The sequence below is a fragment of the Equus przewalskii genome, chromosome 15 (assembly GCF_037783145.1).
Source record: "Equus przewalskii isolate Varuska chromosome 15, EquPr2, whole genome shotgun sequence".
NCBI lineage: Eukaryota > Metazoa > Chordata > Mammalia > Perissodactyla > Equidae > Equus > Equus przewalskii.
In genome coordinates this window covers 53325598-53339382 of record NC_091845.1, presented here as the reverse complement: position 1 = coordinate 53339382, position 13785 = coordinate 53325598, and the positions used below count along the sequence as shown (strand labels likewise).

Sequence of the window (13785 nt, the reverse complement as noted above, 5' to 3'; positions counted from 1 at the left end):
ATTTTGAGAGAAATTTCTTTTGTGTTCCTAAGTTATAAAGCCCCCTTCCAAGTTATGGCACCTTCCTGCTGCTTTTGAGAGCAGGCTCCTTTGGGCTTCCCTGATGCTGGTAACGAACAAGCAAAGGAGAGAATAAAAGCTGGGGGACAAGAACGAGGGTGGGCTGACAGGGGAGTGAATGTTGGAAGGACAAGCTCAGCCTCACATTTTTGGCTGAGGACTATTTAGGTGCCTTCCATTTGGGACTCTCTAAAGGCAGTTTTCCTATCCTGTGTCATACTCCTCTTTCTTTGTGTGAGAATCTTGGAGGTAGGGAACTTCCAGTTACTAATCTTTAGTCAAAATCTCTGTGGTCTACCTTGTGATATTCCTTTCTGGTCACTAAGGGAGAAATCAGGGTCTTTGATTTTGCACAGCTTTGAGAGGAGTTGCAGCTTAAAAGTGGAATGCTTCTCCAAAATTTAATGGCTGCCTGCCCTAATGGGCAGAACTCCATGAAGGAATAATTTCTCAGTTCTCACTGGAGACAACTGAAAATGGATACACTGTGGATTCGGAGTGAGTACTGTCTATCCACGGCTCTAAGGCCCAGTTCTCTTCTGACCTGGTGTTTAATGGGGAGGAGGAAGAATGAGATGGAAACATTACCATGCTGCTGAATGACAGAGGTCCAGCCTCATCCTGGGCCTGCAAAGATACCATTTTAATCATGGAGAGTGAATGGGGTGGAAATGGCTGGCCCCATGCACCAAAGGGAGGAGCAGAGGCTGAGTCAGCCCTGCCAGGAGACTCATCAGCAGTGCTTGGCCTGAGGGCATGCTTCTGGAGAGAAAAGAGGGAAGCCAAAATGAAGACAAAACCACGAGGACTTAGGAGAGAGAAAGCCAGCTCCCACCACACACCCACAAGCACTTCACAGAAGGGCCGCTGACCTCCCTGTTTGAGGGGGCCAAGCACCTCTCAGGTCCACACCTAACGCTGTTCACAGAATGGGCAGACACTCCAGGCAGCCACCAAAGCCAGCACATTGTCAGCCCAGAACTTTCTCTGAAGCAGAAGCGGAAGGCACACATCTCTTTAAGGGGCTTTGCTTCTCAGAGCTGGAGCTTTATTTAAACTTTCCAGCCTGGGAATTGCAAGAAGCTCGTTTGCTTTTTAGTAGCTCTAGCTGGAGGTCAGGGTGCTGTCTACAAATCGATCCCAGGAGTGAAGCAGTGCTTAGTGGACCTCTGTTCTCCTTGTCCCCTTTTCCTGCCTGCCCAGCATCTTTGCTCTCTTGCTTGGCCTCATCCTGGCCAGCCTTCCACCCTGGTTGCCTGTGAGCTGTGCTCCTCCTGTGGGGGTGTTACAGGGAGAAGAGGAAGTGTCACTCCCTCCCCTTCTGTTCATCTCCTCTGATGCCTGGTTGCCTCTAAGAGCCAGGAGTGGACCTCCCTACCCACTGCTTTGCTCTGTTTTTGCCCCCAGGAACTTCTGCACTATTTAATCGGTACCCTGCTCCTCCTCATCGCCTCCATCGTGGCAGCCTCCAAGAGTTACAACCAGAGCGGACTGGTAGCCGGAGCGGTGAGGATGTTCTCGGGGAGCCTTCAGGAAGGAATTCATGCCTCGAATGCTCATGTTCTTCCTGACGGGGGCAGCGAAGGGATTGTGTTCTGGGGCCCTTCTTTCACAGAATCAGTACCCACCTCCATCCAGCCAGCAGCAGTCTCCAGAGAGCCTTAAAGCTGGGCCCAGAGTGGAGGGTCTCAGAAGGTGGATCATCAGGGCTGTCGGCAAACTCACATGGCCCCAGCGGCCCAGCACCCTCCCTCTTAGAGCCACTCCTTAAATCAGGGGGCAAGTAGGTTTTAATTCACATGCCCATTCTGGTCCTTTGCCCGTGGCTGCCTCAGCCCCTTGCAGGGACAGATTCTGAGGCCTCTCGGGCCCAGGGGAACGGTACTGTGATCAGTTAGTGATATCTGCCATGAGTCCTAGCTTTGCCCTTCCTGATTTTTAACAGTATGCGGGCCAGGAAATAACCCTCCTCTACCTTTCAAAGGTGAAAATTGATCCATCTGATAGGCTGAGTAGAAGTAGCATGGAAATGTACAAAAATGCAATGCTGTGGGAGCTATGTATAGTTATCACCCATATATACACGTACAGCCGCGTGTATATACGTTATTTTTAAAAGACTTGCAGATTCCCGTCGTCTGAGCTCTAGTTTAGTTGCTCACAGTTTGGTGCCTATGCTGATTTGCTTCCCGGAGGAACAGGCAAGCTTTTTAAAATGAGTTTTAAGAAAAGCTGTCTGTGTGACACTCACTCTTTCATTTACACACGTTACCAAAATTCTCCAGACTTTCGGCCGAGGTGAGTTCGTGCCTGGAATTCCACTGAGGGGCGGAGTCTGCTCTCCAAAGGTCGGCGTGGGGCAGACGGTCTGTGCAGAGGGGCAGCCAAATCTAAACACTCATGCCCCTTAGGTGCCTCCTGTCCCACCCCCACCCCCCATGCAGTCTCCCAGGAGAGGGGTGGCTGCCACCTACAGGTTACCACCTGCCCAGTACAAGCAGGTGGATGAGGCACAGAGGAAATTCCTGCTCGCTGTGTTTCAGAACCACATGGGGAGATCCCCACTGAGTTTTATGATTCAGGTTGCACGTAACGGTCTTAGCCCTGGAATCCCAATAAACTCTATTTATCATACACGGTTTTTGTGCCCAGGACCAAGCCTGGGCCATCGGGGAGCCAGAAGAAATAAAAAGATAGGGTCCTTGCTTATGAGAAGGTGGCGTCTAGTAGGAGTTAAGGCCAAGGCACACGGAACAATTAGCAAACAAGGCATTGTCGTCCAGAGTAGCATTATGCAGTGAGATAATAAACTGTTCAATTATGCAGTGCAGTCAGTTGGAGACCAGGATGGCATATAATGTGCTAATTGTGCAGAACAGACAATGCGAGGCCGGGACAGCTCTAATAGGCTAATTATGTGGTGCAGACAATTGGTACAAAAGGAGCCAAGGAAACGGACCTGGGGGAAGGGGAGGTGGATGTGAGCTGGTGGGGCAGCCACTTATGTAAACCAGCAGCCAGGCTTGAAAAGAAAACTAAACCTGGAAAATCCTGCCCTTTGGCTGCTCCCGGCCATGCCCTCTGGCCATCAGCTGGGCTCAGCCTGCGCTGGTGGCAGCAGAGCTCCCCGGAGGCCTTGGCGGGTCTGAGAAGACCCGGGCAGCGGCTGAGCGCCTGCCGACTCTAGAGCCACATCCCCTGGGCTCAGACCCCACGTCTGGCCCTTGCTGGCTCTGTGGCCCTGGCCAAAATAGTTGACCTCCTGCCCCTCCGTTTCTTCAGCTGTAAAATGAGGGGGGAGGGTAGCACCAGCCCCCACCTGGCGGAGTTGCGAGGGTGACAGGAATCAGAGCACCCAAAGGACTCAACACTGGCTGGTACATAGTAAGTGCCCAATGAATCTTAGCTGCTTCACCTGCCAGTGTCATTCACAAGTAAGAAAAATGGCTGCAGGCTTTGAAGTTCCAGACAGAGACCCCAGAGTACAGTCATGCACCATGCAACGCTTCAGTCCACAGCAGACCACACATACGATGGTGGTCCCCTGAGTGTAGCCTAGCTGTATAGTAGGCGAAAGCATGTAGGGTTATGTGAGTACACTCTCTGATATTCACACGACGACGAAATCCCCCGACGACACATTTCTCAGAACACGTCCCCCTCGTGGGACCGTGCCCACACACAGGGTGACATTTCCTTTGTGCCTGCTTCTTGCTCAACCACTCGATGAGCCTCCCACGGGGCCCCCTTCCTCTCTGGGCGCCCTGTTCCTCGTCTACAAATGAGGAGGTTCCCCGGGGCTAGGTCTGCACACTGGAGCTCTGGCGGACCCTCAGAAAGGAAGGGAGCTCACCTGAACTTATTTCCGTCTAATGTTATTTAAGTATGTACAAACATAAGACCAGACATGAAGGCCTCAGCTTCTGGCTCTTACACAGCTGTAAAGCCAAACAGGAGAGAAAGCCATTATTACGAATGAAATGCAGACAATGCCACACCACACCAATAAAATCCACTTGAACGTTAAAAATCTGAACATTTTTAAAACCCAAATTAAAATTTACAATTCCACTTTTTTCTTTCTTTCTTTCTTTTTTTTTTTTTTTGAGGAAGATTGGCCCTGAGCTAACACCGTGCCCATCTTCCTCTACTTTATATGTGGGATGCCTGCCACAGCATGGCTTGATGAGCAGTACGTAGGTCTGCACCTGGGATCTGAACCAGCAAGCCCCGGGCCGCCAAAACAGAGCACGGGAACTTAACCGCTGTGCCACCAGGCTGGCCTCCTGCCTTTTTCTTTTTTATTAGCCCAGGATAATTAAAGCACATGGCTGGGCCCCAGCTCCATTGTAAACATAAACCTGAATGTGGGCACTGAAGTTGCCTAGAGTGAAATGAGGTGAGGGGTGGACACCCAGAGGCTTGGCTGCTAGGCCTGACCTGGGCCCCAGCAGGGGGGTTCCCGGGGGTGTGCTGGCGAATGGGCCACATCTTGCATCTGAGCAAGGACGAAGTGTTTGGGTCAGATGATTCCCCAAGCTTCCTCCAAGCTACAGTTGATACAGGGAACGGGCACAGAGATGAGAAGCAGAAAGGACTGCCCGAGTAATTGGCCCTTAGCCTGGGACCTTCCTTTCCCCTCTCTCCTTGTGTAGATCTTCGGTTTCATAGCCAGCTTCCTCTGCTTGGCGAGCATATGGCTGTCCTACAAGATCTCGTGTGTGACCCAGTCAACAGGTGAGTTCTGGTGGTCTGAACACAGACCATCTCTGAAAGTTCCCTCTGCTCAGGAGCAGGAGGACGGCCTGTTCCCGAGTTCAACAATCGGGAATGACCAGCCACAGAGGAGGCCGTGAGAGCGCAGGGCCCAGGAGGAGAGGTGAACCCAAGAACCCCTGCTCTCGTCCTCTCCACCGCGCCCAGGGACACCCTGACGTTTCAGTCTCAGGCGGCAAAGCATTTTCTTTAAATAAATTTCCTAATGACAAAAATAAAATGTAGAGCATTTGTAAAATAAGAAAAAAATTTTTTAAGTGAAAGTCATCGATCATCATGCTACCCAGAAATAGCAGCTGCTGGCTGGCTGACCCGGTATTTGCTCCCTCGGAATATAGATATAGATTATAGATATAGATATAGATATAGACGTGACTTTTCTTAAAGGGATCAGACTGTGTTATTTTGTAATCTCTGTTTCTCCTACTTAACCACCTCTTAGACATTTTCCCCACGTCATTGAGTGTTCTTCTCCATCATTCTTAGTGGCTTCAAGGTGTCGCACTGACTCCATTGCATGTCTGTGCCATAGTTTACTTGTCTCCTGTTTGGGGACATTGCATTTTTTCTTTTAGTTCGTTGCTACTAGACAGTGCTGTAATGAACATCCTTATAAGTGTATCCCTATACATAGACCTAATATTTTTTATCTTTAGGATAAATTCCTGGAAGTAGAATTGCTGAAAGCTTCAACCAGCTGTTTAGATTAATCCACTTCTGTCTTTGATCCAGCACTTCCTCTCTTTGTTCTTTTTCTTCCTTTTTGAAAAACACATTAACAATACCCAAGCATGTACAGTGTGTTGTCCGAGTTGCCAAAAGGTGGTCACAGCAGAGCTTTAATGTCCTAGTAGTCACTGGCAAAATGGTCCCAGGATGCTAAGTGAAAGGAGCCAGTCACAAAAAACCACATGTTGGAGGGTTCCATTTATATGAAACGTCCAGACTAGACAAATCCGTAGAGAAGGAAAGTAGATTAGTGGTTGCTGAGGGCGGGGAGAGGTGGGATACAGGAGTCACTGCTGATGGGTGTAGGGTTTCTTTTTGAGTCAATGAAAACGTTCGAAAATTGTGGCAATGGTTGTACGATTATATGAATATACTGAAAACCACTGAATTATACAATTTAAAGGGTGAATTGTATGGTATGTGAATTTTATCTCAGTAAAGCTGTTTAAGAAAAAAAAGTGATGAAAAAGTAGAGAATGTAAAAAAAAGTTAATAGATAATGTCTAAACTAAAGGTGATAAATCTACAAATATTGGTATAAAGATATTACTTAAAATTTTGGAAGAATCGACAAAAGAAACAGCTAAATGAGGTGAGGTCCCCTCTGAGGAGTAAGCCTGGGGTGGGGAGGAATGGGCACAGAATGCCCTCTGCACTATTTAATGGGTTTTTTAATAAATATATTTAAAATAATAAAACACTCCCAGCGAAAGGTGGTGCTGGGTGGCGGAAGGAAGTGCAGGGGCAGAACTTGGGTCACCTTCTGGTGTGGCTTCTGGGTGGGCTCTGCCTCACTTTGCCATTTCCTTCCCAAGATGTAACCGCCTGAGGACACAGGAGGCTCGGCAGAGCGAGCGGCCCCGCAGAAGGAGGCTCAGGGGCGGGTGACCCCAGGAAGGACTTCTGAACCTGTGTTCCTGTGCCAAAGTCCTGCTCAGGCCCGTGGCCTTCATCTTCCTCCCAAGCTCGGGAGCTGGTCCGAGCCTCTTTCTCCAGCCTTCCTTGGAGAACATTCCTCTCTATCTGGCAAAGAAAAGCAGCCTCCGGGGGAATCTGGTCTCCCTCGTGCTTTTAGAACTGCCTCAGGGACTGACGACCCCACTTAACACAAGGGCGGGGTTTCAGAACACTCCTGCGTCCGCCTGCTTCTACTTCACATTCCTCGGGGGAGGGAAGCTGTCTGAAGTCCTCTGATAAAAACCAAGCCAACTCCTAATTTATCTAGCTTGGAATTCCCATCTTGAGATACCCTCTTTCTTCAAGTGCGGCGTGCCTGTAGAAGCTCTCTGTGGTCAGCGTGTCCCCGAGAAGGACGTCTCACGTCTCCTTTCCCTGTCTCTGCTTCCGTTACCACTGCGTGTCTGTTTATGTGTTTTTTAATAAAATATTGACTTGGCCAATTGCAGAAGGATTTCTTATTAAACTAGAAGAAGGCTGTAAAACCAGGAGGGAAGTGAAGGGGCCCGCCAGGCTCGTGGGGAAGCACTCAGTGCTACCTGGGGGCCCGCCGGGCTCGTGTGCCCCACTGGAGGTGAGAAGAGCAAAGGATGCAGAAGATACTGGCCTCTCAAGATTTGCGTCTTTTCGAAGTAAAAATTATATTAAGGGTGGAAGCCAGTGGTGTTCACACAGGATATACGGCAGGACTCAAAAGCAATACAGGCAGCCTCGAAAAGGAAGGACATTGTGACACTGGCCACAACACAGATGAACTGTAAGGACATCGGGTGAAGTGAGATAAGCCAGACACAAAAGGACACACACTGTATGATTCCACTTACATGAGGAACTCGAGCAGTCTGGATTCAGAGAGACAGAAGGTAGAACGGCGTTGCCAGGGGTAGGGGGGAGGAGAGTGGGGAGTTAGTGCTTAATGGATATCGTTTCCATTTGGGAAGATGCGTAAGTTCCCGAGATGGACGGTGGCGATGGTTGCACAAGAGCTACTTGGAGAATGGGGGAAGACAGAGACCCAGTTAGACCCAACACAAAGCTGGCACCACAGCCCAACAGAGACCAAAGCCATATTCTAACAGCTAAAGCATTATGGGTCATGAAGGATACAAACTGTGGGATGTATTTATCTTCTCCAAACCAGGCCCTCTCTGGGACCGCTCAACCTGGGGGCAGTGCCCATGTGTAACCCAAACTCCATACCCAGCACCCCAGCTCCCAGCACAGGAAGGTGACCCAGGGAGCAGTCAGCCAGGCTGGACCAAGCAGAGAAAGATGTGAGGAGAGGGAAAGTTGGGCGATGGGGGGAGGACAGGTAGTCAGGAGTCTGCCCCGAACACCAAGAGCCAGCTCTGGCTCATTGTGACAACCTGAGGCCACAGGCAAGCGTGTTGGCACCTGTGGCTACAAGGGGCACTGGGAGATAAGGCCAAAGCTGGCCTGCCCACATTCCCCACCACAGGCAGCAGCTCCCTGGCCAGTGGAGGCTCCCTCGGCCTGGCCTAGCCCTTGAGCAGGAAGCAATGGAAGGTGGAGGGTGGTACTCTGTCTTGGATAAGCCTCTGCCACAGATGCACCCACAAGAAAGACTGCTTCTGGGAGAGGCTCTTTAAGACGGCTCTGGTGTGGTCCTCTATGGTGGGGTGGTGTGTGGCAATGGAACTGCCCCCATCTCTGAGACCCTGTGAGGAGGCACACCTGCCCAGAATGTAGCAACAGGGATGCAGAGAGGCCCGAGGAGAAAGCTGAGTGGAAGTGAGGTTAGTGATAGAGCTGGGATTTGAGCCCTGGCCTGTGACCACCCCACCAGGGCCTCTGGGATGGCAGGGCCGGGCCGGAGCCGGTCTCCGCCAAATGGCTTCCCCCACAGGCAGTTGCTCTGATGTCTGCAGACTGGCCCAGAGAAGGAAATAAGCGTGTTCCTGAGGGATGCCCTGGCCTGGCGCCTCCCTTGGGCTGCAGCCATGTCAGGATCTCTTCCAGGCACGTTGACCTGCTCAGCCCCCATCCTGGGCCCCAGCCAGGACACTACACAGGCCCAAGGTGAGGGAACACAGGGACCTAGAGCTGGCCCATTCCCTGTGCCACCACCTCCCAGGCCTCTTCCCTAGCAGGAAGAGCAAATTCTGTCATGGAAACACAGCAGGTCATTGGGGCCCCTCCTCAGTGACCACCACTTCCCCACTTTGTGGCAGGTTCTGAACTGCGTCCTCTGATCTTGCAGAGGCGCTTCAGGGGCTCACAGATACCTGATTTTATGTGCAGAATACACGTTAACATCTTAAAACATACACTCTCCCATCATCAAAGCAAACTCCCCTCGGCCCGCCTCACCTCCAGAGCGGACTCCCTCACTTTGTGCAGCCCTTGGGGAATGCCGGCCTTGCAGCTTCCTCTAGTCGAAGACGGAGATGGCAAGGGTGTGAGGCAAGCCGCTCCAGCCTCCTGGGCGAGCCAGGCTGTGTCCATCCTGCACGACCAAGACGAAGCAGCGGCCCGCATCCAAAGATGCGGCTGCAGCCCCCATCAGCTCCTTCACCAAATTGCGGGCTTTTCTAATGAAGCCCATTATTCTCATGGACTGACTTTCAATGTTTTAAATGTAAATTGATAATTTATACTAATATGATTTCCTGTTTTATATAATGGAGTTTCATGTATGATTTAGACTGAAAAGGGGGATTTCTCTGCCTGAAAAAAAAAAAAGTTAGGAAATGCCTGAGAGGAAGGGAGCTGCCAGGCTGGTGGCCAGGCACCAGGTGGGTGGAAAGGGCAAGGAGCCCAGGTTGAGGAGGTCACACCCCCAGAGGGGCTTCCCAGTGAAGAGCACCGTGAGAATACCTGGAGAATATCTTGGAAGGAGATTGAGGCAACTGATGGATTGTGAGAGTTTTATTGTAATTTTCTGTGTTCATAGAAAATTATGCAAATGAATAAAAAAACTCTATATAGAGTTGTGCTGAAAAGGAAACGTTATGGTATCAAGTGTGCCACTTGGCTCAGTTCTGAATAGTGATAACAGCCAGAATAATGGTCACCCTGGAAAAAAACCTCATTCTCTGGGACCGCAGGTGCAAGTGAGAGGGCAGCTGGCAAGCGCTGCCAGGTGGGACAGCCGCCCAGTGTTGCCTGATGTCCCAAGTGATGGAGAGAAGCAGAAATCTGAATTTTTAGGCTAAACATTTCCTGATTTTAAATGTTGCCAAATAAGCTTTTTAAAGATACACTTAGGTCAAACAAAACCCATGTAGGGGTTATATGCTGCCCGCGGGCCCTCGGTTTGCGACCCTGCCGGGTACTGCGGTCCTCCGGGGGCGGCGCCGGCAGCAGGAAGCCCGGGCTGAGGCCAGGAGCGCCGAGCCTTTGCGGGGCCGGCAGCTGCTTCCTCCCGAAACGCCGGGGCGGTGCCGGGGCGGGGGCCTTCCCCGGGGCGTCCCCGGGGTGTCCTGCCAGCAGCCGGCCTGCTCGTGCGCTGGCGCTCCTCCCAGCTGGGCGCACCTTTCCTTTGGCAAAAACAAACCCCGCGGCGCAGCTGGCGGCCCGAACCCCGCGCGCCCTCGCCGAGCCGCGCCCGCCCTCTGGTGGCCGGCGGGGAGCACTGCCGCCCTCGGGCCCTGGCGGAGGGCGAGGCCACTGGGAAGCCAAGTTCTTCGGAATCCAGGGTTCAGATTAGAAGCACCAACTTCTAGTGTATGTGGACCTCGGGTGCACAGTTTAATCATAATCCTCGGTTCACAACACTCTCACACTCTGATCATCGGTCCACGACAATAACCTACATTTAACTGCAACTACGGCTTCCCCAGTTCATCAGCTCTCCCCATTTCTCCCCTCCCAGCATAACCTCCTGAATCTCCCACTCAGCACATCTTTGCTTTTCTTATTAGGTAGTTCTATTGTAGCTCTATATATTGCCTAAAAGGTGCATATAATTATGGTAGTTGTTTATGATTAAATGAAAAGGACACCACGCTGGATGTGATCTTTTGGGACTTTATTAACTTACCGTTACATCGCTGAGGCAGACCCCTCCCCGCTTTGTGTAACACTTTGCATCCTCTTGGCTTCGCGCTCTCTTGATCCAGCCACCACTGCAGTGCCAGGCCTGCAGGGGCCAAGACCAGTTTCATCCCAGTATAACCAGACAGCTGTGCTTCGGGCTCCCATCGACACCTCTTGACTGTCACACTGGATCTTTCCTATGGACGCTGCCATTGGACCCTCTCAGCACCCACACATGTGCCAGCTGCAGGTACAGGAGAGTTCCTGCCCTTGGGGTAATACTGGCCAACGGAACACAGGAAGCATGGCTACATTTGTCTTCCTCCTCTCCCGGGACAGACTGTCTGAGGCAGGTTTTATACAACTTTTCCAACGATAGCCCCGTGACCGAGCACACAATCACACAGTGGTGGCCAAGCCAACAATGCATCCTTGTTTTGGCTCTGGTTCCTTCCCAGCTTCACTCCTGAAGCAGATGGCTCAGTTGGCTATGTGGGACCAAGTCGAAACTCTGAGGTAGCAGCACTAATAGCCTTACTCAGGGGTGGCCTTGGAAGACAGCAGTGAAGGGAAATACCCTCAACGATCAAAGCTCTGGGCAGCAAATGTGGTCATCCACTTTGGTGGAAGTGACCCAAGAAAAAAAAATATACAGCCTCAGGAGAGAGGTGAATGGCCAGAAGCCTGGAAGGAGAAAGACCTGTAGGCCTCAAGGGGTGGGTGGGGCAGAAAGCCACTAAAATTCTCAAATGAGAAAGTCATTTGAACAAAAGGAGGATTTCCTACAAAATAAAAATCCTGAGTAATGAGGCCACTGAATGCCAGGAAAAAACCCTGCACAGATGGATATATTTTATGACCAAAAGCCAGGGGGCTGGCAGGATTACAGGGAGGACAGAGCGAGACCAGCTGGGGGCTGTGAGGGTGCACAGAACGGCAGGTACAAAAACCTGGAGGGGACTTCACAGGTCCTGTGGAGCAAAGACCTAAGTCTGAGCTGATACCACTCAGACTGACAAATTACAGCAGTGGGACAAACAGAGACAAGCGTTAGGTACAGGATTGGGTCTTCAGATTCACCCCCACCCAGATGGAAGCCCCAAATATTCCTAAACTTACTACATACTGGCTCTGTGATTTTTTGGTTTCATGGGTTGTTTAGTTTTTGGTTTGGACTGTGTCTGCTGCTCTTTTGCAAGAACCTGCAACTGATACATCCCTTGTGACCCCTGTTGGTGGCTAATGTAAGGGTCAGCCAGATGCAGAGCCAAGGATGGCGTTTACCCACAACTGAAACAATGCCTCTTCCTAGGAGAAGAAAAAGTACTGGGTCTTCTCACCCAAGGTCTTGTACAGTCAGCAGTGCTATGCCAAGCTTCCTTTAAGTTGAACACCGCTGTTAGGCCAATGGAAGGTGGGAGCTTTAAGTGGATTGTGGAAGCTAAAGAAGAACGTGCCCACCTTCGTTTTCATAGTAGCTGCCATCATCAAAGTGAATGAATGAGCTATGTTCCTCCCATTGTACCTGGCTTATGGTTTGCAGCCTAGGGTGTTACTAACACTTTCTTTTTTAGATCCCTTGGGGGGTGGGGGGAATCAGTTTGCCTTCACACACCTGTCGGCATACAGTCCACCTTTATCGCCCTGAATTCTCCCGTGAGAGAGCATCAGAGAGTTGGACAGACCTGGTATGCTGTGAACTGTTGGTGGATATCCCGGCATTTCCATAATGGCTCCACAGAGCAAACTGCTTTTGCTGCCTTACGTGCCACCCAAGCACAGCTGAGAAAAGACAGATGGGCCCTGAACGAGGACAAAAACAAATGCCCTGCCTTCTAAGTGAGCATCTTGGGAGCTGTGTCACAGCTCAAAGAGATAGATAGTTCACAATCAATCAAGGATAAACTTTGTAGTAGCCACCAACTACAAAAAAAAGGGGGCCCACACTGTAACTGGCTGCTTTGCATATTGGCTATTGGAGACAGTACATCCTAAACCTGGGCATGTTCCTACAGCCTCCACCCTGAGTCATCAGACACACGGCCACATTTGAGTGAGGGCTCCAACAAAAAATCATCTTGGAAGCAGTTCAGGTGGCTGTAAAAGATGCCCGACCCTGGAGCCTTGTCTCCTTCAACCTCAAGAAACTACAGGAGTCCGTGACTGATGGCACAGTTGATGGAGGCCTTTGGCAATGAAAACTCCTCTGGTTCTTCTGGGCCTCTGAGCTTTTGAATTCGAGGACTTCCTCCTGCTGCTGAGAGGCAACTGCCAGCCTTACTAAGCTCTGATTGAAACAGTCTCTAACTTGTCATTCTCATCCTGCAATTCTGAACTAAATCCCATAGGTGGGACAAGCTCCAGAAAGTCCAATCAGGAAAAGAACATGGATCTTCCAATTAAGGGCCAAACTCAGCCCCTTAGCCTTTAACCAACTTCACAAACAGGTGGTTGCCCACCCGTTAGATAGAAGCAGTGTCTTCCCTAATGAATTGCTGGTATAATGTTCTCAACTACAAAATAGGCCCCCGACAAGAATCACTGATGAAAGAGCTCACCCACCTCCACGATGAGTGGGGCCTCTGCAATGCTACAGCCATCCAGGCATGGTAAACGGCTGACGGCCCACAACACAGGACACCCCATGCAATAGGCTCTAGCCACAGAGTGCAACACCCCAAGATTTACTGAACAATATCCATACACAGGCTCACGGGCTGTCACTAATGGCCGTATGGTGAGGTCTTTGGGCCAACCAGGACTGGACTAGTAAAGGCATTCTATATATTGGGTGTACCTCCCACGGAAACATATGACTCCTTAATTACAGGCTCAATATTTATGTTATATATATATGGTTATATGAAGTAACCACATCTAGAAAAAAGCATGTTAGACAAACGTGTGGAAAAAGCCAACACACATATGTGGCCATCATCTCTACTACAGGCCAATGGACGGTGCTCAAATCCACAATGATAGGGAACCACCATAAAGGACTGAGGCGCCCAGTGAGAAATTATGGAAGCCAATCTCAACTGCAAGGCCTGTATTATTTGCCAACTATACTAGACTCTTCAGTGATGACTTCTACACGGCCAGCTGGTCTGTCTTCATCTATTTACAAGTTGCAGAAAGTGATAATCCCCCTTCTTACCTGAGCTCCTAGGCACTCAGGAGCTTTTGCATATGCGTTGACCTCAACGGATGAACGGATGGACTGTTTATTTTGTTCAGATCTATATGGGGAGACAAACGGGCACT

At 50.5% G+C, this 13785-nt stretch overlaps 1 protein-coding gene across 4 annotated transcripts in view; it reads left to right on the top strand.

The window, feature by feature from the left end:
• The window catches only part of CMTM7 (CKLF like MARVEL transmembrane domain containing 7), a 59825-nt gene extending 52860 nt beyond the window's left edge, over positions 1-6965 (top strand). For 2 of the 4 annotated variants that reach the window (XR_011527086.1, XR_011527085.1), the window contains exons 3-5: positions 1468-1843; positions 4716-4797; positions 6381-6965. Coding sequence is in view for 2 of the 4 variants with exons in the window: in XM_070575897.1 (XP_070431998.1) it covers positions 1468-1566; positions 4716-4797; positions 6381-6394 (195 nt within the window). In the remaining 2 variants the exon portion in view is untranslated. The remainder of the gene's footprint in view (positions 1-1467; positions 1844-4715; positions 4798-6380) is intronic. The other 2 variants (XM_070575897.1, XM_070575898.1) reach the window with 1 other exon arrangement.
• The last annotated feature ends 6820 nt before the right edge of the window (positions 6966-13785 follow it).